The sequence below is a fragment of the Mastomys coucha genome, unplaced genomic scaffold, assembly GCF_008632895.1.
Source record: "Mastomys coucha isolate ucsf_1 unplaced genomic scaffold, UCSF_Mcou_1 pScaffold15, whole genome shotgun sequence".
Taxonomy (NCBI): domain Eukaryota; kingdom Metazoa; phylum Chordata; class Mammalia; order Rodentia; family Muridae; genus Mastomys; species Mastomys coucha.
Window position 1 is genome coordinate 59,205,771 of NW_022196897.1, and position 25,154 is coordinate 59,230,924.

General features: G+C 42.3%; 1 protein-coding gene across 5 annotated transcripts in view; it reads left to right on the plus strand.

The window, feature by feature from the left end:
- Window positions 1–25,154, plus strand: part of Map3k20 (mitogen-activated protein kinase kinase kinase 20) — a 185,921-nt gene that overhangs the window by 105,930 nt on the left and 54,837 nt on the right. For all 5 annotated transcript variants that reach the window (XM_031370614.1, XM_031370615.1, XM_031370617.1 and 2 more), the window contains 6 exons: window positions 1,978–2,043; window positions 5,684–5,712; window positions 5,828–5,965; window positions 12,650–12,736; window positions 18,235–18,309; window positions 23,830–23,936. In XM_031370614.1, the coding sequence (XP_031226474.1) occupies window positions 1,978–2,043; window positions 5,684–5,712; window positions 5,828–5,965; window positions 12,650–12,736; window positions 18,235–18,309; window positions 23,830–23,936 (502 nt within the window). The remainder of the gene's footprint in view (window positions 1–1,977; window positions 2,044–5,683; window positions 5,713–5,827; window positions 5,966–12,649; window positions 12,737–18,234; window positions 18,310–23,829; window positions 23,937–25,154) is intronic.

Genomic DNA, 25,154 nt, shown 5'->3' on the forward strand with positions numbered 1-25,154 from the left:
CTTTTCCTCATAATCCTAAGTGATATGTAGTATGTGGGAATTATCTCAGATGGTCTGCGAAAGGAAAAGGGAATCAAGACTTTGAGACTGCCTTCAACCCTCTCCCTACAGTGAAGTATAAACTTTAAATAGGGAAACTTGACTCTGTTGATTCTCCTTCAAATTCAGCCCGTGCACCTTTTGGTTTGACGGTGATTGAAGCCACTGAAGCGATAGTACGTTGAGACATTAGAGAATGAATAATTCATTCTGAAATTTGACTCATGCATTTGGAAATAGGTATTGCTCAACATCTTTGCTGTTGAGAGCTGCCCTCAAAGCTGCAAGGATCCTCTCCCTCATGAGGAGTGGGAGTGGGTGAGCGAGTACTTCTGCAATTATATACGGCAGACAATTAGAGCAGGCTAGCTTGAATCCTGCCTCATTCCAAAGCTCTCCCAAACCTCCACCGTGGTACTGATCAGAGCTTAATAATTCACAAATAGTTGAACCAGGAGAGAGCATTTTTCGATCCTTTTCAGTGGTTTGAAGTAAAAGCAAAGCAGATAACTCAACAAAAACAAATTGAATGGAATGTCGTGATTCCGGCACATAAATGGGCACCAAGTCTTCAAAGCTGGGTACCGTACATTGTGCACCAATAATTTATGGAACCTTTTCTTCTGATAATCTGACACAGAGTAGAGAGATGCCCATATTTTAAGGTTTTATCATCAAATCTTCCCTTTTGAAATCTTTGTTAGCAAGTATAAAAATGATCTGTTCTTGCTTCTAGTCATAATCAAATAGGCTATACCTGACAATCATTTGGAAAATTGAGCTTAAAGCAAGGAAGACATAACTATGAAATTCAGTCATGTAGACTACTAAGGACCACATAAGTAGCAGCCATTGAGTTTCACAGCTTAAATACGTAAGCTTTGCTGTCAAATGAGACCCTTTATCCCAGTTACATCACTTAAGATCACTTAAGTTATTAATACTTCCGTTAACTTGACTCTCTTCAGTGATACCATTATGTAACAAGAGATAAACCTTTTTGTTATTTTCTTTGTTCTTTTGATTCCTCGATATATAACAACCAGAGTAGTAGAAAGGAAGAGTTGCTATTAATAACTTCTCCGTAATAAAATTACAGTGTTCTGTGTTCTTAAAAAAGAAACCAAGGATACTTATTAAATTACGTTGGTGGGTATCTCATCAAAAACAGTGGGGGTCCTGTTGGATTTGGTGTGAGAAAGAACTATTCTTTCCACTGTTTGAGAAAGAAGAGATGAGAGGAAGTACTATGGAGAAATGTGTTTTCCCTGTATTCTGTCTTTGCCTGAAACAGAAAAGACCAAACACTTTTAAGGAGTAACCATGAAATATATCTTAAAGTATAGTTTCTCATTCAAATCAATAAAATTATCTACATTGATACACCCAGTAGATAGACCACCTTAACTCATATTATACATTTATCAGAGTGAATTTGTCATTTTATTCTTCTGAGAAGAAAATGTTTTGTAAGCATTGCACATCTATTAGAGGATCACAATGCCTTTGCTCATCAGTGGGCCAGTCGCACACCACAGGTCTGTCCTCTCCCAGGCCCTGCCGAAAAGTGACGGTGGCTGCAGATATCCACGTGAACACTGTGGAGCCTAAGCCTGGGCAGACAGCACATGCACTGGGTAGTGGATGCTCAGGGGTCATTATAGTCATTCTGCTGTGCTCTTTGCACAGTTTGAGTTTGAGAAAAATCACAGTGTCCTTGTTAGGTGCTGTAGGAAGTGAGGTCTTACAGTAAAGTCCTATCTCAGCTTAGCTAAAGATATTATTACTAATGTAGGCATATGTGATTTTTCTTTTATCAAGTTTGGAAGAGCAGAACATATAGATTTGTTTTCTGATATGGATCTCTTTGCACAATTCTGAGTGGTCATACTGATGCAGTATCGCAAACCATTAACCCTCTTTCCCTCCTTACGAAAGGGATGCATTATTTACACATGGAGGCTCCAGTCAAGGTGATCCACAGAGACCTCAAGTCAAGAAACGGTGAGTTAGCACATGTTTTACCGCAGTCCTCACGTGCCTGCAAATTAAGTCAGCACAGTGCTTTCCCGCTGTTCGTGTGGCTCATCGGTTCACACGCCACCATGAAAATGTTTTCGCTGTCTATAAATATCGAAATCTGTATGTCACTTGAGGAAGCAGCATAGTGTTCTACTGTGCAAGTCTAACACAGGATGGAGACAACTGGATTGGTGAATTTTTTTTTTTTCTAAAATAAGAAATGTTTAGCTTAATGCCTTCTGGCCAAGTCTCTCAACACATCTCTAATTATTTCCTTAGAAATCGTTTCTAAAATTGGCATCGCCAGGTCAAAGTGTGTGGTCATGTATTTTTAAGTCTCCTATTTTTAGATGCTGCCCTTCTGCCAGCGATTTTAAATTTTATTTCTGAATTACGTGGTCTACATCTTTTGGTCACCCATGCCTATAGTACCTGGAGTAGTGCCCAAAGATGACCAGCATGCTTGAGAGTTCAGAACATAAAGGCATTCATTTTTCTTTCTCCTCTTTTGTACATTCCTATATTTTATGAGCCTATATTTATCGTTTGGAAAATGAGCGTTTTAAAATAGCATGCAGGATTCGACACTACCTTCTTCCATGACGTCACGTCAGAGTTGTCAGAAAGGCAGTAGGACTAGTTAGCTTTAGTTGAGCTAGCTAAGGAAACACCAGAGTTTGCCTCTCAAGGTGGGAAGCAGCCCTTGCTATCAGTTATTTCTACATTTTCAGTGGCTCTCAGGAGGGCGAAGAAATGAGTTTATTTTTAGAACTCTTAAGGCCACAGCAGCTAAGACTTCAGTTTACCAACAGTGTGATCCTTAGAATGGGTGGTGGCAGCAGGTGGACAGGAAGGAGCCTGGGCAGACCCAAGGTGCTCTGCTCACACCCAGGATCTGCAGGCCTGGGTCTGACAGGTGGAATACAGGAAGGACAGGAAGCTGTAGGCAGTCGCTACCCTGAGAGTCCACCTTGGCCCCTCCTTAGCCCGGTCAGCTGACTCAGCTGACTGTCCCACCCTCTCCTACTCTATTTTGGCTCTTCTGAGACAGACACTTCCGGGAACTACAAACTTGTAAGATAGAGCAGGATAACAGGAAGTCACTGGAAAACAGTCTCTCCAAGTGGCAGAGTTGTGTAACTACCGTTTCGGTTTGTGCTATTAGTTTCGATATAAACAAGTTATCTGATGTTTTAAAACCGGTGTGGCAAGCATGAAAACTCTATATAGCAATGGAGAATTCCCCATTTTTTAAAGAATTACAAGTTACGTAGTTAAAAGGAAAGGATACATTAATATCAAGAGAATACCAGCCTGACCTTGGCCATTTGTTTTTATGGGAGGTCAAGTGAGAGTTTGTCTTCTGTAACATTTTGAAAACCTTAGTTCTGGACTGGCAAGATGACTCAGTGGGTTAGGGCACTTGCTACCAAACCTGACAACTTGTGTTTAATCCCCAAAAAACCACAAGACAGAAAGAGAGAACCAACTCCCACCCACGAGTTGTTCCCTGACCTTTGTGTGTATACTGTGGCCTATATGCACTGACACATGTATACACACAGAAAGTGAATAAATAAAAGTAATAAAAAGAAACCTGCATTATTAGTGTGGGTGTGAGTGTGTGTGCGTGTGTGTGTGTGTGTGTCTGGTATGTATTTGTGCGCATGTGTGTACTATGATGATGTGCTCTTGAAAGTCAGAGAACAGCACTGTGGAGTCTGTTGTCTCCTATCTTTATATGAGTCTCTGGATCCATCCCGGGACAACCAGGCTCTCGTGACAAGTGCTTCTATACCCATGGAAACATTTCTCCAGCCCCCGTATTAAGTTCTTTATTGCTACTTTTTTAAATGAGCACTTGCTAATATTATGTTAGAAAAAAAGGAACAGGGAGATATTCTAAGAACTGAATACAACAGTAATATTTATTTGCATTTTTATTTGCAAAAGTTATGATGCTCTTTTCTTGCCATTCCACATTTGCTTTGAGACTATTTTTATGTATTAAATCACACAGGATATTTTCTCCAGTCACTAAAACCACTAGCAGCATCTGCTGCACTAATGATCTGCCGTGCTCAGGCACTGAGGGGCTTACTACACAAGTCCCAGGAACCCTCCCAGGGCTTCTGTGCTTGGCCTTCCCTCTGACCTTCCCACTCCCATAAAAGTCCTACTTCCATAGCAACACACCTAAGCTGATGTCAGCTTCAAAACTGGTTATTAGACACACCGTACAGATATTTTATATGAGCTTACGTTTCTTCTGTCCAACCTGATCTTTTCACCTTCTCCCCCCTGCCCTAAAAGGCCATTTTTACCTTTCTTTTCTTGGTGAGTGCAGTGCCAGCTACTTAAGCCAGAGGTTTCTGATTTCAATCTTTGAGCTCTCCCTCTCCTCCACCTGCTCCTCAAGTCCCCTGATCCAGGCCTAAATATTTCTCAGTTCAGCCCACTAGTCTCCTATTCTTTCCCACAGTCCAAGTACAGACAGCATCATGTCTCTCAGACCATAGCCACTGGAATGCACAGCCGGCTCCTTGCCTCTTGTTCTATGCTGAGATGCAGGCCGTCAGCCCCCTGAAGTCTCCCTCCTGCCATTCTTCCATATCACATTCTTTGTGGCCTGTCATTTCCCACAAGACCTCTTCTTGGATTGGCTTCTGTCTTCTAGAATGGCTGCACCTTTACCCTTGCACTTGAATGTTTTGTAGATGAAACTCCTCACCCTCCCAGGCTCCCCTCTTTCTGTCATCAACTCTTAGTATGAGCATCCATTCCTGCCAGAAACCTCATTCAACCTCCTCAGGCTTAGATGTTCCTCTTGATTAGTTCCTTATTAACTCTCTTTCTCTCATCATACAATTTACCCCCACTTCACTGTGGATATCTAATGGTCTCTCTGATGGACTGTAGACTTCATGAGAGGAGAGGCAGCGGTGACCTTTGACCCCAGTAGGTGCTTAGCAACACTGTTGTCAAGCACATGGATGCATGAGTAAGTGAGCGAGTGTTGTTTTCACCTTTCAGAAAATTAATCTTCAACTGGGAAGAACACACAGACTCATACACACACACACACACACACACACACACACACACACACACGGGGAGAGAGAGAGAGAGAGAGAGAGAGAGAGAGAGAGAGAAGAGAGAGAGGTCGATGGGCAGACAGACAGAAAGAGTAGAGAAAGACACACACAGGGAGACATAGAATTTTATATCATAAAACATAAAATGAAGAATTTAGTGAATTGGAGAGTTCCTTCCTATAAGGTAGATAACATTTTTAAAAAAGCTTAATTCCATGCGCTGCTGCTCCAAATAGCTTTTAAGATACCTGCTTTATATAAATGCGCATGTTTGGAATAGGGCCTTCTTACATATCCCAAACAGCAGGTTTATTAGTACCTGCTCTGTAGCCCAGGCTTGCCTCAAACTCAGGGTAGTCCTCCTGCCTCAACCTGTGGTTGTGGATACACACCACCACGCCCAGCTTATATCGTGAAGTTAGAAATGTAGTGGTTTCAAAGTTAGAAACATGAAGCTGTGTTTTTCTCTGGTGCTGAGACGATTTAAACAGAAATGATTATCACACTTTCTCTCCATTTTCTTCCAGTTGTTATCGCTGCTGACGGAGTGCTGAAGGTAGGACTATTTCTTTTCATTTGAAGAGAGTTGTCCGTTTCTGATGACAGCTTTATGATTAACTGTCTCCTATCAGCACTGGGTAGAAAGTTGACATTGGTGCCTGTGTCCTCAGATCTGTGACTTCGGTGCCTCGCGGTTCCATAACCACACAACACACATGTCCTTGGTTGGAACTTTCCCATGGATGGCTCCAGAAGTTATCCAGAGTCTCCCTGTGTCTGAAACCTGTGACACATATTCCTATGGTGTGGTGAGTACATTTCTCATTTCTTGTTTACCAGAGGACATAGGAAGAGACAACAGCTTAGAGAAGAAAGTGGCCACAGATTAGCCTGCTTGTGCCTGAGACAGTCGGGTCATCCACAGTGGAGGTATTAGGGAGGGGCTTCCCAGATGTCAGGACGTGTACTCTGATCACTTATGACTCCGAACTACTCTGTCCTGCAATGAGAAGAACCATCACTACTTCCAAGAAGCAAATGATACAGAGCCTGACCAGCTCGAGGCCTGCCGGGAATGCTGCCATGCTGGGTGGAAGCATGACCGTAGAGCAGTTGTGCAGTTCACTGATATTCCGAGTCTCTTGGAATATGCTTGCTTGTAATAGATGCCCACACACTGTGTGATGTCCAGGAGCTGCCAAGCAAGCTAAACTTGTGCACTTCTAAAACTACAAAAGAACATATAATTAGACCAGATAGCCCTGCTCAGGTCTGCTGCAAAGGCTATGGAAGCAAGTGGTAAAGTTAAGGGGTTAGAGCAGACAGGATGACGGCAGGTGGGATGGCAGGAGCAAGAGTAGCATCGAGGGAGGAGCCAGCTAAGGAAGGATCACTTGGGAGGAGGAAGCCTCTGGTAGGGCCTTTCCTGCTGCAGGGAGGAATCCTTTGTGGCTCCTTGTTTGAAGATGGTTTTTCCCCTAAAGTGTTGTATATCCTTTTAAAGACCCAGAGGATCATGGGTAATTCTGAGTCTCTGGGTCTCATTGCCCTCTGTGCCATGTGCGCCACCTCCACTTTACACATTGCCTCACAAAAAGGACACTACCACTGTTAAGAAACAGTTCACACCCCCTCCACACAACCTTTTTCCTGAGGTAGGCCGGAAAAAAACCACACGTCAGGCACACCCCTCTCCCTCTTCAGCCCACACACGAGCTGGCTTCCTCATGTGAGGGGCTTTTCCAGTGGGCCAGTGCTTCCTAAACCACAGCACCTCTTATGGGCCATGGATGAATTCTGATGGCTGTGAAAGTAATTTCAAGAATGGATTGTGTAATTTTGGCTAAAGTCTAGGGCTTTAAGGGGGTTAGATGATAAGAGCAGCATCAGCACTAAATATCTAATTCCTCTTAATTCTGAATGTTTGTAAGAATGGAAACTTCATTATTACGGAGAGCAAAGAAACATTTCTCACAGATAGAATGGGGGAAAATACAATAATAGTCCCAGAGGAGACTGGCTTCCCAGGCTGTGTTCTATGCCATTACAGTGTAGTCACCATACACTCATCTGAAAATTCTGAAAACTGGGGGTTTGTTACAATGTAAGGCTTTTTGCGCTCAGGCTTAGCTGCATGGTAGACCACCTTGCCTGGCATACAGGGCCCTGGGTTCAATCTCCAGCATTACAGAAGGAAAAAGTTAAGCTTCCGTGAAATTGTCTTCTCTTGCCAACTTGTGGTCCTTTACTTTAGGAAAAATGTTTATCTACTGAGTTAGTCTCTGGGCTGGACACGAACGTGGGCTGATTTAAATTTTACATAGCATGTGTGACAGTACGAGTCCCTCATTTCATTCTGTTAAACAGAAGCCCATGTGCCGAACTCTGCTGACCCTCCTGTGGAACAAGGCAGGTTGGGAAGGCATCAATGTGGCTGAACATGGGGGTCTTTGGCCAGCTCTCCCTGCATGTACAGGTGTATATAAGAATAGAGACACCCACCCAGACACCCAGGTTCTCACTTAGCTTGACAGCTCTCTGGCTTATTTCCTACTCTAGTAGCCCACATATAATTGTACTTTGACAATTCTCCCCAAGTCTTGGGACTTCCCTATTAGAGATTTTTTTGACCTAAAGTCACAGCTATGAGTTGTGTATAGAATGAACTTTTAGTTTCAATATTATTGGATTTATGAAAATAAACTCCATACCACTTTCTTTCAAAAGCTTTCAGATGCCTGGGACTTTGTGTGAAATGCACCCATCCGCCTTTCCTTAGACAGTGCCCACTTGGTACCTGTAACCAAGAATGAGTGCCTCTCCCCCTGGAAACAATAGCTGCTGATCGTGACTCCTGATACTAAGCATCGCTCCTGTGCCTTTAAATCTGCCCGGCAGTTCTCGCTGAGCACTTAACTGCTTCCTGCATCTTTCTTCCTGGAGCTGTAGGTTTTCCATTTGTTTATAAAAACCTTTCACTCCAGAGACCGTGTGCCACTTTTGAGAGAGGGATCTCTACGTGTGTGCACATGAAGCCTTCAGTCATGTGTCCCACCCCCACGTTTGCTCAACCTTGTGTGTCTTTCTGGTGGGGAGGATGGTTTGGTTTGGTTTGGCCATTAAGTCAAGGGCTCACTATGTAGCCCTGGCTGACCTGGAATTTTCTATGTAGGTCAGGACTGCCTGGAACTCACAGAGATCTGCCTCTCGCCTAGCCTCTGGTATTAAAGACATGGGCTATCCTGCTGTCTGGGAAAGTGATATAACACACTGAACAAGCCATTTCCTTAAACAAATCCACAGTGCCAGGCCTACCCAACACCACACACCAGGTGTGGCTCAGAACCCAACTGTCCAATCCCCCGACTATATCAGTCTCAGGTCGAACTCGCGCAAGAGCCTTCCTGCCCTTGACTGGCAGAAATACAAATGTTTCATTGTCTCCTTAAAATCAGTTTAGGGGGTTGAAGAGATGCCTGCTCCTCCAGAGGACCTCAGTTCAGTTCCCAGCACCCACATAGGGGCTCATAACTGTCTGTAACTCCAGTCCCTGGGATCTGACGCCCTCCTCTGGCCTCTGCATACACTACACATGTGTCAGACACAGACACGCATTCAAGCAGGCTTAACATAAAAGAAAAATAAATAAAAATCTCAAAGCAACAGCAAAGCCAGCATCTAGGCCTGACAAATGGCCCAGTGTGGGTAAAAGCGCTGGCAAGCCTGAGGAGCTGCGTTTAATCCCTAGAAGGACTCACGTGGTTGGAGAGAACAAATTCTCTCAAGTTGTTGTCTGACTACCACGTGCATATTGTGCATAAAATAAATAACTATAAAATCATCTGCCATTATTAGTTTCTCTTTGAGTGAAGTTTGAGAATGCTGGCTTGCCTCACGCAGAGAACTCTGTCAGCAGAGCCTCAGAGAAGATTGTTCGTGCTGATTTCATGATAAGAATTTGGGATGACATTTATCACTGTTCCTTCTAAAAAAGGCATCATCAGTGAAAGAGAGAATACAAGCCTTGCTCTCCAGGACCTTTTGTTTTAAACAACCACTTATATAAACAAAAACTGAAAAGTGGTTATGAGTTCCCAGTAGGTTGGACATCGGAGAGTGCATAGTTGTTCCAATTGAGGCCATGTAAGGCATAGACGTTTGTAATCCTCAAACTTCAAAAGTGGCGCCTACCTAAGAAAACAGATACAGTTATGCAGAATTGTGGCATCTCTTCCAAAGGAAGAGTACCGCTCTAACGTAAAACATGCCATAGTTCATAGCTGAGAGAACGTGGCCATCAAAAAGTTGAGTTTTGAAACTCACCCAAAAAAACAAAACAAAACAAAACAGAACAAAAAAAAACAAAAACAAAAAACGAGGCCTAGCTTTGCTTTTAGTCCTTCTCTGCTAGATAAACTTGAGTTTTATCTGAACATGTGGCAAAAATAACTAGTCTGCTGCTGCCTTCACTTCTTGTTGCTGTGCTAGGCAGCCAGTTGACCTTTCTCCAAGGAGAACTTCTATAAGAAAGATGTTTGTACACCCTTAGTACATGACCTAAGGAGAAGGGTGCAGATCACCGAACAGGCAGCCTTGTGAGAGCACAGGGCTTGCCACCCTCCACGGACAAAGCTTTCCCAGTGGCAGTGCGGAAGGGTTACCTTCCTAGGAGCTTCCAGCCAAAGCCAGCTTGGGCTGAGAGATCTTAAGAGGCAGCCTCTGCAACTTGTCCAGAGCGCCGTTCCAGAACCAGCCTGGCTCAGGTAACAGCTTCCTATTGTTTGTGAGAGAAAAGGCAGAAATACACAACCAGTCCAAGTTTCTGTTCTGTAAACTGAAAATAGAAATTTTCCTTGTGAGCGCAGCTTAACTGGGAGGACGTCTGGATATACAATGAGTTGGAAAATATTTTTAAGGTGAAAGATCACAGCAGTGTTTGGCCTGCATCCTCCGAACTGGAATTTTAAGGCTTCAGCTTATTGTATTTTTAGACCCCCAAGTGACTTCCTCAACAAACTTACTTCTTGTGCCAAATGTCATTTTTACTGAATGTGTTTATATTTATGTATATGTGTATATATGTATATATATGCACATATATATACATATATACATATACACACACACACACATATATGTGTCACCCTAGCTTGTTCTGATTTTATTTGGGTACATCCCTAAATCTGGGGACTTAAAGGGAAATTATGGGAGGTACTGATAGTGGAACCCTATTTGGACCTTGTTTGGGTTCCATAGCACAAGGCTCTGGCAGTGTGCACCTCTGTTCCCACAGTTTTGAATCCCTCAAGCCCTGGCTACTGTAGCTAGTCAGAGACACAGATGGAGTGACACAGTCCAGTTGTGTCAGGCTCACACCTCTTCATTGACTAGACTTTTGATATTTTCCAACCAAACATTTCGGTCTAAAAAAGTGAAGAATAAATACCTTTCCGATGTTACTGCCTCAGAGTTTTGGGGGCTGCATTTTACTCTGTAGGATCCAGGCAGGTTTCACCTGTTGGCATACCTTTGTGTGCCTGTTGCGCTTGCCCCCAAACCTAGAAAAGGGGAGGCCTGAATTGTTCACCTGAGTTTTCGAGGCTGAAGCATTTGACTTTTTTGAAGCTGCCACCTTCTTTCCGTTTCCCCACTCTTCATCCTCTGTCCCCTTCTGTCCCCAGCACTAACAGAGAGTGATCATCACAGGAAATTGGGGGACCTCATTTCCTGCCCAGCCTAGTGCTGCCTCCCCCCTGCACAGGCAGGGTGGCTGGGTGACTACAGTCCGTGCTGACTCTTCCCCTCCTCCGTGCACAGCCAGCACTAGCATCATCACCTTCTGGGGTGCCCCTTACCTTTCCTAATCACTTGTGTGACTCAAATAGAATTATTCAGTAGCTCTTCTGAAGAAGTACCTTACACACTTGATTAAAAGCCCAAAGAGGCTTCAGGGATTTTTTTTTTTCCTCTCCTGCTTGAGGAACATCTGCCAATTTCCCTGATTTTCTTACTAATTATCTTTGTATTCACCAGCATTCATTTAACATGTTATGGCTTGAACAAAACAGCAGGCTGGCTGAGGATGTAATGGCTATACAGTTTAAGGCTTACAGAGCCGTGCCTTCCATCTAGACTTGTCTTTAGAAGCAGGCTTTTGAGTTTGCAGCAAGGGAGAACAAAACCTACCTTGCAGTGTTGTCGCCCCGAGTAGGCCTCTACTCCGCACCCACTGCAGAGCCTGTTGTGTTCTCTCCAGCCATGGAACTTCCCCATCCCTAGAATTACATGGGATGAGAGCACAGCCTCCAAGTAAGGAAGCAGTTTGTATCCCTGCTGACCTCCTTGGTAGCTGGATGTATGTAGGCAAGTTCGTCTGACTTGACTAAACACTGTCCATCCTCACCTATAAATTGAGGACGATGTCGGAGGACTGGCTAATGATCAAGACAGCACATGTAATGGGGATCTGGAGCACATTAGCCCCTCAATAAATTATAGTGCTTGTCAAATTCTAATTATTAACAAAATTAGAATCGCTTTTGTGCTTTGCAAAGTACTGTTAGACTACACCTTGTGATATCAGGCTGGCATGGTGACACATGCCTATAATTCTAGCACTTGGGAGACTGAGGCAAGAGTATCATGAGTTCAAGGCTAGCCTAAGCTACATAGCCAGTCTCTTGTGTCAAAACCAATTTTTTGGATGCCTATTTGAATAAAAAGAGAAAGCAACTGGGTGTGCAAATCTGCATTCCTCAGTGTTTAAAGAGAAACCAAGGCCACCACCCTGGCAGGAGGTCCCTTTCCGTGGTATCCCGTTGATGTTCATCGCTGCCCTTAGCTTGACTTCTACACAAAGGTGGCTGCATAGACTCACTTATGCACACAGTCAGCTTATGTGTTTATTAAATGTGCACTCTACTTCAGAATCTGACACAATATACGTGTATAGGAATGGATCCCTTAGAATGACTCATTCTGAAATTGGTCCAAACTACAATATCTAAATGTTATAATTTCACAGTATGGGGCAGATGAGTTTGCTAATGATTTGAACTGAAGACTTTGGGGGGGGGTTATTATTATTATTATTGAATCTTTAAAAACTGTGTTGAGTTCTTGATTACTATCTTAAAAAAATGTATCTGAGACTCAAAGCAGAAAGTCTTTTCTCTAACAAAATACAAAACCTAGTCTGTGGGAATATGTGAAAGTACTGGGGAGTCGTAAGATTAAATTTAATCGCTAATATAGAATTATAAGTGTAGACATTCCAATTTCTAAAACAAGCTTTTTGTCTTTATATACAAAGAACATAAAAGTATATAATATATGGTAGAAGTCCTATGTATGAATATATACATATATTGTGGAAGTTTCTACAGATGGTTGGCTACGTCTAGTAATTGGATACAATTAAATGCTAGCTACATTTTCAGTAATATACCAATATAAAGTACCAGAATAAAAATTCCATTTTCTTTTTGTTATAGGTTCTCTGGGAGATGCTAACAAGGGAGGTCCCCTTTAAAGGTTTGGAAGGATTACAAGTAGCTTGGCTTGTAGTGGAAAAAAACGAGGTAAGACTCCGTTTCTCCATTCAGGTGCATAGATCAGAAAACAGTATTGGGGTTTTGCAAAAGACTTTTTCATCTTCTTCAAATTGAAAGTAAGTTCACGCTTATGGAAAGATTAGCAGTAGGAGCTAGCACAAAGGGTCAGAGTGATGTTATTCCTCATGAATGGACCCTTTACATCTAATTGTTGCAGCTTCACGTCGTGATGCCGTAGATCAAAAATTGTACAAGTACTGTACTAGTTTCTCAGTCTCAATTGTAAAACCTGGGGGTTTGTTCTTAGTGATGAAAGAAGCCATTGCGTCCAAGGTAGGGGAACAGTTTAACTGCATCTCCTGCGTTTAGGACATCTTTTTTACTGGCCGGGAGTTGATCTATCTGTAAGAGACCTTCAGCTACTTCAACTTACCTCTCCCAGCAGGAGCCACTATAGTACAAGAAACTGTCGCTTAGATGAGAATTTCAAAAATAAAAGAAGAAAAAATAGTTTCAAAAAGGGGAAAAAATTACAGTTTTGCCACCTACGTTGAGCACTACATTGAAGATGAGCTCCTCACTGGAATCGGCGAGGCGGTGGCGAGAGCGCTGGCTTCTTCATGCAGAGTCGTTCCATTTCAAAGGAACTTCAGTGGCGTAAACACCGTGTGTGCTGTGTCCCCGGCCTCGCTTTTCTTCTTCCCACAAATTGAGGCTTTCAGCTAGTTGGACCTATGAGCCTACATCAGAGAACATGGCACATCCATATCAAAGAGAGCAACTACATTTTGAAAGGTTTCAAATTGTCACTGAAACGCACAGCCATGGAAATCTCTCAGCATAAGGATGAAGCATCCAGTATCAGACAGAGCATTAGGAGAACTGAGACGGCGTGGTGGCCGTGCACACTCTCCTTTGCCAGGCAAAACCACTTATTTCCCAGAACTTCCTCATTTTCATTTCCGTGTACAAAGGCTGAGTATAACCTTAAAGTAAGATAATCTCCACGTGGAGACTGTACAAAGATAGTCCCTTTTAGCGCTTTAACAGAACTAGATTGACCTGCCCCACCCCCATGTGAGTGTAGAGCAAGCCAGGTTAATCAGGAAGCTGCTGTTGACCAGAAGAAGCCAAGATTCTGTCTCCTGGATCCCATTAACCCAGAACTACCGGCCTAATTTGTCCTCTCGATTCATTGAGGATGGGAGGCACGTAGTAGTGGCTGAATTTGATGGGAGAGGGCTTCCCAGCATAAGAGATGAAAAGGACTTCCATACAAGACCAGGCCTCACTCATTGCTCCATGAGAGCTGTAGGGTTTTAATTAGATGATAGTAATTTTCCATGCACTGTTCAGTAAGACCTCACATGGGATAACTGATCATTTTGGGCATGAGGACCCAAAATATATCTGTTCTATATCTTTTGCCAGTGAGGTGGTTGGGTGTTTAATTCAGGTTTTACAAGCCTAAGCAAAGACAGCACTGACCTTCTGCTGACCCAAAAGCAGGGCACTCCGTGCAATCTGTACACCACACAGGATGGACCAGGAAAGGGCTTTAGAAAGCCACTCAGATCCTCCAGAGTTGACAGAATAATTTGTATTTTGCAATAATATTTTATCTGGAGAAATACAGAGTAGGTTGCAATCCAATGCATCTTGAAAGCACTGGGTATTTAAAGCCAAAGAGAATGATGGGCTTCCATCCTGCCTGAGGGTTGGGATGCTCCCACCAACACCCGTCAGAGCTTAACATCACACACAAGGAAGCCATCTCCTGTTCCTAGAGCCAATGGGACATATTGTGGTGTGCTTTGACGAGCCCCTCAAGGACTTCCGGAAGGAGGTTGAGAGAACCCACATGGTGGCATGGGTTCAGCTTGCCAGTGAGTGAGAATACAACTGCTAGACTTGAGGGTAATTATCTACTCTTCCCATTCTGCACAGTACTTACTTGTGGAAAAAAAGTGTTGAAATTAAGCTGCCGTGGGATTTGCAGTGTCACCATTCAAGATGTCTTCATTTGCCATTAGAGGCACTGGCTCCCAAACACGCTCTCCTCACACAGTGTCAAGGCAGCTCCCAGAGACTGAATTCTCTTCAAGAAGCCTAACTCATAAAACCTCTTCAACTTCCAATATTTTATTTGTCTTTACTGTTGAATACCTTCAGTTATTGGGTTGGAGAAAGGCTTCCATATTTCTGGCAGTCTTCATTTAACTAAGAATGATGTGTTTAAACTGCCAAGGAGAGATTGTTAACATGGCCTAGCTAGTCATTCTGTAACATCTATATCCAATTAGTAGAATAAATTTTTAAAAAACAGATTTTTATTTTGAAATAATTATGGGCTCCTAGGAGTCTGTAAAAGTATTTACCCAGCTTCCCACTGCTAATGCCTTCCATAGCTACTGCAGCAGCATCTAAGCTAGTCAGCTAGGATTGGTACCACACTCTTAAACTAGGCAGGAGTCGTTCTATAATCTCTAGCTCCTCATAGAGCATTGCAGCTGAACTTATAGAGAGGTCGTGCTCTTTAATATTTTACTAAGGACCTTTGCTTCTCAACTTGTATGGAGTAAGGCTTTTGACTAATCATTTCTGACACTAGCTTCTGTTAAAAATAGAGTCATGAGCCCTGTTACACCTTCCCAAGGGAGCAGTGACCCTGCACAGAAGGCAGTAACTTAAGAGGGCATTACTAAGAACTTTTTAAATACAAGAGATACATGTATTTGCTTATTTTTTTTTATTTCCATGAAAAACCAGTGAGCCTTCAGAATGTTCTAGAGTATAATTTCTGCAGAATGTCCTAGAGTATAATTTCTACTTTCATAAACACTTGGATTTTTATATAAATGTGTTTCATTGTAAGTAGAAAATTAATTGATATTTTAAAAAATCTTCATCTTATTGGAACCAGTGAGATGATGGCTCAGCAAGTAAAGGCACTTGCCACCAGTCCTGACAACCTGAGTTTAATTCCTAGGACCCACATAGTGGGAGAAGAGAACTAACATTCTTAAACTGTCTTCTCATTTCCACAATGCACAGGCGCACATCTACACATACACACACACAGGCACACACTAAAGAAAACGTAGCACAAAAGTTTTAAACTTAAATTTGATCTACTACTCTTTAACTTTAGAAAGATAAAACCAAGAAGTTTTGCACCTTACATATAAAATGGTGCAAAAATATTAAAAAAAAAAAAAATACCCTACCTAGTTTAGTTATTGGTCAATACTCTACTTTTAAATGTGAAATGTTTGTTCTAAAATATTTAAGTTATAAGTAGTGTTACCACATAGTACCAAGATGTGGCCCTTTCTGTGTGTTTGAATGCATTAGGAACGCATTAAAGTTCCATAATCAGGACATAAAGACTTCAGATCCTATTTTAAAGTACTTTTTAATACAGTAACAAAATCCTTTACATAAAAGTATCTGAGTCTGAGATTAACTAATACTTGACAATATTAGACATTTAAGATTACTTTTCTCTTTGTGTAATGTTTGAAATGTTGTATCTAAAAAGATTTCCCAGTGAGAAAAGAGGACGACAGGACATTCAGCCCATTGACATTGCTTCGTTGGTAAACAGACAAGGCTGTGCTGCAATGCATCCCTCTGAACCCTTCTGTTCATTTGTGTGGAATACACACGCAGCCGCACGCATGCAACTGTAGAGCACCTTTGCTTATTGTAACTCCCAGCCATCTTCTGTCTTCTAAGCAAACAACTGACTTTCCTTAAATCTCCATCAAAAATGTACAGTTCACAATATACTAAAATAACAGTTGAAAACATCGTTCTTCTATGTGATGTCAAAAGACTAGGAGTTTCCAAGGCTTGGCATAGCCTTAATTTGGAGAGCTTGCTCATTTATTAACTTTATTATGTTATCAACATTATCTGTAATTCTAATGCAATGTATAGACTATCAGTTCTCTTACCCAGACACCTATTTTTTTTAGGTCTCTGTGTGGTTTCACCCAAATCAAGCCAAATTCAGTTTTAAATTTTCTATTTGTAAAATTTCCTTGGCAGATAGTTCCAGGAACTTACACCTTAGTGCTTAGCTTCACAGTTCTTCACTTCACGACACCCACCCACCCATCCATGCAAAGCTTCAGCACGGGGGATGCAGCCCAGTGCTGTGTGAGTGCCTGTTGCTCTGCTATGGATGTGTCTCCAACCCCAGTGCTCTCTATATAGCAACTGCTTTGATAGCCCTGGCTCTGCTGAAAAGAAAACCAGAAAACCTCAACTCACCCAGGTGCAACATGCTTCAGGTCAGCATAGCTGTGTAATGTGAAGAATAAATGAAAATGCTACAGAAAACATGGGCTAGCCATAACCTTACTAGACGAGATGATGAGGCCATTTAAGGTGCTTAGCCTTGTGGGTAAATGACATGGATGGCTGCAGATGCAGGCAGCCAGATGGAGGTAAGCTGTGTTAATGACTTGGTTCTGAGACCAGCCCTGTTGCCAGCAACAGTACTTAAAAATCATAGTTAACCTGTGAATAATGTAAAAACCAGTCTACTTTGATTTCTTGTGTACTGGTGTTGTGTTCTTGAGAAGTCTGGTGTACTTGGGAACTGCTAAAAAAAAGAAAAAATTCTCTTTATTTGTAATTTAGTTAGATGCTAAGTCCAGAAAATTATAAACTTCATTTTGTTTACTTGATTTACATAAATACACATGGGACATTTGAGATTTGGTGGCTTGCAATCAAGTTCTTGGTTATACGATACATTTATCTTTACAGTATTGAAGATCAATCTCAGTGGCTCATACATGCCAGGACATTCTGTTGTTGTTGGCTGGACCATTCAGCCTTTTAAAACAAAAATTCCTCCCTGAGATAGGGGCATGTCACATTCTATGAGAACCAGACCTGTAGGGTGTGTGAGTAGGATTGATCCTCAGAAGCCAATTTGTTTTGTATCAAGTCCGGTTCAGTACACGGGTGTGACCAGAGGCAAAGCCAAATGAGTCGTGCACTCTGAGCAGCACATTCAGAATTACCAGTGAGAAAATGCAGAGTAGCTTTCTGTGCCAAGGAAGGTTTCAGAGCCCCACACCTATTGCCAAAACTCAATTTGTTTCCTAGTTACCTGGCTGGTGTGCACAGATCTTAAGTTGCTATAAAGATGCAGTAATAAATTTGTGGTTTTAAACACAGCGTCCGGCCCCAGCTTGCCCCTCTCCTGCTGCAGCTGTGATTGTTCCGCTGCATTTGTCACGATGAACTTTGCATTTCCATCTACCAGGATTTCCACTTGGGAAAGCCGGAGCCTTGGGAGATCTGCAGGGCAGATCGGAACATGAATTCTCCCGTCATGTATTAATATTAACATTAATATTAATATTAATCTGTGGAAGCTTTACATTCTGTGTCTTGTTTAAGTTTCTAAATTAGCCGCTCAACGATCCGATCCGTCTGAGGTCATTTTCTTGTCTCGGGGAGTGAACCCGTGTTGTCTTTTCTTCTGTTTTCCTCCTTTGCTGCAGAGATTAACCATTCCGAGCAGTTGCCCCAGAAGCTTTGCTGAGCTGCTGCATCAGTGTTGGGAAGCCGATGCCAAGGTATGTGCATCATGGCTCACACTTCTGAAACCTCACCTGTTCACTTCTTAGGTTTTAAAACGTGGGGTAGCAACTGAATTACCAGGCTTGAGAGCCCCAGGGTGATGGCAAAGACCCCAGGGTAATGGTTAAGGCCCCAGGGTGATGGCTAAGGCCCCAGGGTGATAGCTAAGGCCCCAGGGTGATGGCTAAGGCCCCAGGGTAATGGCTAAGGCCCCAGGGTGATGGCTAAGGCCCCAGGGTGATAGCTAAGGCCCCAGGGTGATGGCTAAGGCCCCAGGGTGATAGCTAAGGCCCCAGGGTGATGCCTAAGGCCCCAGGGTGATAGCTAAGGCCCAAGAGTGATAGCCAAGGCCCCAGGCTGACACCTCCATGTCTTAATCAAGTGACTGTTATTGACTTTTCTTTTTTTACAGCATTTGTCAGTATTTTGGTCTGGAAAACAATTTTGTTCTTTTGCTTTTAATCACAACCATATACCTTGTTAAAACAACAACAACAAAAACAAAACAAAACAAAAACAAAAACCCAGCTACCACAGTACACACTATATGTGAGACTGTGTTTCAAGTACTTTCCATTAACTCTTGGATATAGAAGTTGATCGCTCTCAACCCTGGCTCACAGATGGAGTCAAGGAGGCACAGGTTCAACGATGGGTCAAGGCATGCGGCCAGTACTAGTGGGGCAGGATGTGAACCCAGAGAGTCTGCCATAGCTCTCTGCCCTCAGCCTCTTCTCTATTGCCTTTCTCTCTAACAGAGGAGCAGAGAGAAGTTTTACTTTGGTAGAATCACAGTGTGTGTCATCCTTGGACAAGTCCAGGGATGTCTTTAAGCTGTCACAATAAAATTGAAGAAATCCCAATCCTAGACTTTCATGGATTTATAACATGTTAGCATGGATAGCCCATCTGCTTTCCCCAGCTTCAAGAAAATATTCTCGGGTGAGCCGTGGTGGCGCCCACCTTGATCTGAGCACTCAGGAGGCAGAAGCAGGTAGATCTCTGTGAGTTTGAGGCCAGCCTTGTCTGCTGTCCTGTTCCAGAACAGCCAGGGATGTTACTGGGTTGTTACACAGAAAAACCCTGTCTCAGAAAAAAAAAAACAAAAACAAAAGCAAAAAATAACAAAAACAAAAACAAAAAACAACCTTCTTGGATACGTACGGAAAGAGTTATGAATATGATAGCTAGCCTTGGATTTGCTTCAAAGTAAAGTGAAGGACAATGGGCAACTATACAGATTTAAACACAATCAGCAGGGATAAGTTTTGAAGCTTAGTCATAGAATAATATAGAGGCGTGTTATATTGTTTTGTGTATGCTTAGATTTTCAGACTAAAGATTATAATTTTAAAATGAGTCTCATAGATTAAACATTAAAACAATTGAGCAATCAAAACTCAAGAAAGAAACAAAAGTCATAATTCAAATTTGTATAATTTTTTTCATGGAAATTGAGGTCTTACTACCTATTCAAATATAGAGGCCTTAAAAAGTAACAAAGAGACATAATAATATAGAATTCTTCCATAATTTATATCCATTTCCAGTGAGAGCCCCAGGAATGAACGGTGATGATATGTCTGTTCTTGGGCAATGGGCATCTTTAGTGGAAATGGCTTAGAGACAATGTGAGCGTGGGGACAGAATCCATGTTGATTCATACACAATATTACTGGCATGTTGTCTTACACTGAGGGCAAAATACAGCGACACAGCAGCAAGAGCCTGTGTTGGGGAGCCTCCCAGCCATGTGCCTTGCTCCCATGGCGAGGAAGACTCGCTTACACGGTCTCCCCGGCCATGCGCATCCTGCCTTGGCCCTGGCATCCAGCAGACTTCTGTCAGCCTCTTGTTAGGTGGAGCTCCATATAACTTAGGGTTCTTTTTCTTTCTTTCTTTCTTTCTTTTTTTTGTTTTGTTTTGTTTTGTTTTGTTTTGTTTTTGAGACAGGGTTTCTCTGTATAGCCCTGGCTGTCCTGGAATTCACTCTGTAGACCAGGCTGGCCTTGAACTCAGAAATCCACCTGCCTCTGCCTCCCAAGTGCTGGGATTAAAGGCATGTGCCACCACTGCCCGGCTAGGGTTCTTTTCTTAAAGCATGTGACATTGTGATTGTTACTATTTTCATTAGTTCACTGACAGCATTGCAAGAGGTTGGGCACTCCTTTCTACCTCTCTGCTTTAGGGCCTCTTACTTTCAGTATGTGATTTCTTTTTCCAGAATAAGGGGTTCCAATAATTGAGCATTAAGAGAAATGTGCATTAATTAAGTTCAACTATAAACAGATGTCTGTACGTTTCTTTTCAAACATGGACTGCTTAAATGATATCACAGTCCCTCTACTTTTGTGTCCATTATAACATACAGTGACTTTAGCAATGTTTTCTCGTTCATGCTTAAAAATTTCACTTGAAGTTATTTCCATTGAACTAGAATAATGCACCCAGATCTCTAGAACTGTAATTATATTTTAGTATGATTTAATTCCTTGGTTGAAAACTTGGTGCTACATTCCTAAGAATGTGCACTTAAATGATAATATAATCACATCGAATAGCAGGGAATTTAAGCCCATAGCAACAGCCATGATGCTGGCATTCCTTTAACATGTAGGGAATTGAATCCTCTTTAGAACCAAAAAATCTTGTGTTACAGCCCATGAAGTATAAAGTAAGTTTGAAACAGATTATTGTTTTCTACATTCATGACATTTTATTCTGATAAAAGTACTGCAGGCCACTGTGTTTGGTTTGATCAGAGAGTAGCTGCAGCTCAGTCCTCGTGCCGGCACAGCATCCCTGAGCATGCTCTCTCCAGCAATATTCCACTAAGCCCAGACTTGATGCGTTTAAAACATCAAGTCTTTTATCTCATAGAGTATGATACCAATTCCTACCTAATTCTCAGCAATAGAAAGTAGATGCAAGAACCAGACCCCAGTGAATTTTCTGACATTTTCATCCCCTGGCTCAGAGTTGGGACCAGTCTTTCTGTACAGAGAGCAACAGTCAGTTGGAGAATTTTATTTCCTGTTTTGGACTTTAGACTTTAGAATATTAACACTTAGATCACAATATTCAGTTTCCCTCTAGGACTAGTGTTCTTTTACAGTGTGGGAAGACATATAGGGAAAACCTGATATTGTCAAAGTAATAGTATGTCCTGGTGGCCTAAATCATGTGCTCAAAATATTCTATTGGAGTTGGAAATATAGCTTAGCTGGTTGAGTGTGAAGTAGAGGAAGAGAATTACAAGTTCGCACAGTAAGTCCAAGACTAGCTTGGGATATTCAAAACCCTGTCTCAAAAATGTGTGTGTGTGTGTGTGTGTGTATGTGAGTGTGTGTGTGTGTGTGTATTAAAAACCCTGTCTCGAAAATGTGTGTGTGTGTGTACATATACATACATATACGTGTATACATACACCCATATATGTATATAAATGAGAACAAGAAAAGAAAGATGAGCATTGGTTTATCTTAAAATGGCATCTCTAAAGCTGAGAATTATATAGGAATTGGTATCATTCTCTGTGAGATAAAAGATTTGAAGTTTAAAAGCGTAACCCAGGTTCTGTGAGCAGCTTCCTATGTAAGGCTGGATAACTTACACCTTTCTAGTTGTCCTATGTATAAAATGGAAATAGCAAATAGAGATGTAATATATAAAGATGCTTAATAAGAGGCCTTGGCTGTGACTTCTTTTCAAGATAAGTAATCTGTTTGTGACACTCTCAAGACACCTAGGTCCTTCAGAGGAGCATCCCCAGATCCTACACAGTGACACCAGACAGCACACCTGAGACCATTACTACAGAATTTCATTGTTGTTGGGGGCGGGGTATCTATTTTGCCTGGGCTGGTTTTGAATTTCTGTGCTCCAGTAATCCTCCTGGCTCAGCCCCCCAAACATCTAGGACTACTGAAATATACCACTGCAGCCAGCTATGCCTGCATTTTAAATGCTCATTCTGACAATGTATGAGAGTAGGGTTTAACTGTGATAGTAAGATTTTTTTTTTAAGGGATGCTTGTCACCTGAGTACAAAGGAGTTTAATTTTATTTCAAGAATACTTAAATGTAGGAGAAAATGAGTCTTTAATAGTTCATTGAGTTGGCTGGGAATGCAACTCGGTTGGGAGAATGCTTGGCTAGTATGCACAAGATCCTGGGTCCATTTCCCTGCGCTGCATAAACTAGGTGTGTTATATAGCCCAGCACTTGGGAAGTAGAAGGAAGATCAGGAATTCAGGGGCATCCTCGGCTACACAGAGTTGAAGGGCTAGCCTGGGTCCCTGAGCCAGGTCTTTGATGAAAAAAAAAATCATTAGCCCTGTTGCTGCTTTTCCTTGCAAAATGAAGATTCTGCATTTCCTGCATTTATTTTATAGTCTTTTCTTGTGCAAAGTTACACCTTTTTTTTTTTTTTTCATTTAAAACCTGACACATGGTGGGAGACAGGAAGATCGGAACAAAGTTTTTAAAAATAGATTTGTTTACATGTACACTGTTTAAAGATTTTTCCTTTGTTTATCAGTAACATTTAACTATGCTTTCTTACATACACACACACATACAGACATACACATAGGCACACATACACACACATACACTATCTGTCTATGCACACATGTGTGTATGCCCTCGAGATAAATGAAGACAGAAGTCAATAAATATCCTAGTTTTACATTTCTGAGATATGGGGAAAGAGCTTTTCTTAATAATGTCAAAAGCGCCAGGTCCTGAGAGCAAGCCACCTCAACATTGTTCCTTCCTGTTTTTGTGCTCCTAAATTAAAATGCGTGTTTTAATTGCTGTAGCTGTAATTTGTTCTGAAATGGTGTAATTATGAGGCACAGTGAGGAGAGAATGTGCATCATCCTTTTATTATCATTCTCCATTTTTGTTTTAACCTTTTGTCTGAGCCTTGGCTGGAGAGGAAGGAGGTGAGCGCAGATGGGGCCTGCTAAGAGACAGCCCGGGTGAGCTTTCTCGGGAGCTGCCTTCAGAGCCATGGGGTAAACCTTAAGAACAATGACATCATTCTGGCTTTTAGGTTTTTTTGGTTTTTTTTAGACCAACTGATTTGAGATGTTTTATTAGTTCCAGTGGAATGGTAAACAGATATTGCCTACCCACACACATTTTATAAATTCAAAACAAAAGAGAAACCTTGGCAGTAAAGAGCAGAAGAGTACTTTGACCAGGTCTACCACACAGGCACATCTTTAATGACGGAGCTCTTGGTCATACTTCAAAGTAAGACTCCATACCTCTCTCCGTACATACAAACAAGTACTTGTTATCCCAACCTGATGCTGCATGATTAAAAAAAAAAAAATCAATCTATGCGTCTATCCCCGTGGATAACTAATTGAGGGTAGAGACTATGGCTCCTGGCACCTGGTAGTCTGCTGGTCTTACACAGGAAGTCAGAACCCTCCCGTGTTGCCTGCACTTTCTCCTCTATCATTCCTCGAGTCTCATGGTAGTTCCTGCTTCTCTTTTTTCAGAAACGGCCATCGTTCAAGCAAATCATTTCAATCCTGGAGTCTATGTCAAATGACACGAACCTTCCTGACCAGTGTAACTCATTTTTACACAACAAGGCGGAATGGAGGTGGGTAGCTCCAGCACATGCCCCAGTCTAAGGCTGAGGAGAACCAGACAGCTGATGGACAGTCCTGATGTCTAAGCAACAAAGGCCATTTCCAGACCCTTCTCTGTACACAGTCTGTGTTAAGAAGCTTTGGCCTCTTTGCAGAAAAACAAAACAAAACAAAACAAATAACAACATCTTTTTTAAAAAATGTGTATGCATAGTGTTAGCCTTGCATGTGTAGAACACTGTATCCGCTAGCGCAGGGAGTGGGAAACCCATAAAACATGTTAGATGTTATAAATCCTAGCAAAACGAATGAGTAAAGAGAGAACCAGATTGTGTGAGTGGAAAAAACAAGTCCAAGATGAAACAGTTGGACCAGGTCGAATGACGCAGGGAATATAAATAGCATGTTTGGGAGCTGGACACTGCTCCTCCCCTGACTCAGCGGCGATTTGAAGTAACTTTATCCCAGCTCCTGAAATCCATGGCAGGAGCGCGACACCCTACGCCATCTGCTGGTGCTAAGGCAGTACTGCATGCACTGGCTCTTGCCGTCTGTTGGTACACATGACTGGGGGCCTAGTTGATTGATTATTTTTACCTATTTATTTTCATTCCTTTGAAACAGCTGTCTAGGGCCATTGACTTTCATGATTTTTTTCCTTAGCAATATAAAATTAATGCAGTGAGCTCCCAGCTAGATATGAGGGCTTGTTTTTTTGGTTTTTTTTTTTTGTTGTTGTTGTTCTTGTTTTTTGTTCTAAAATAACCTAACAAAACCTTGTTTCCTACAGTAACGTGTGTGTAATCAGACCACTTCCCCTCAAACTCCATATGTGTGTCTCATTGCTCTTCAGACAAAGACAGAAATACTCCCCAGAGGCCCAGGTCTCCCTCACCAGACCCTCTCCATGCAGTCTCCTTTTTATAGACACCCTGTTTCAGTTGCACATTCCTCCTGCCCCTCCTCCTCCGGCTCCCATTAGCCGCCCAGGCAGCTGGTGACCTTGTATTTCTGGCCAGGTCAGTTCCCCCGAGCTCCAGGGATCACTGCATGGATGTGTCTCACGACTGGAGTACCGGAAAGTCCAACAACGGCTCTGTGTCTCCCTCTCCTCCAATAGTAATTGCTCAGTAAACATATGATGAAGAGAGGAAGGAGGGAGGGAGGGAGGGACAGAAGAGGGGAGAGAGAGAAGGAAGGAGGGAGGGAGGGAGGGACAGAAGAGGGGA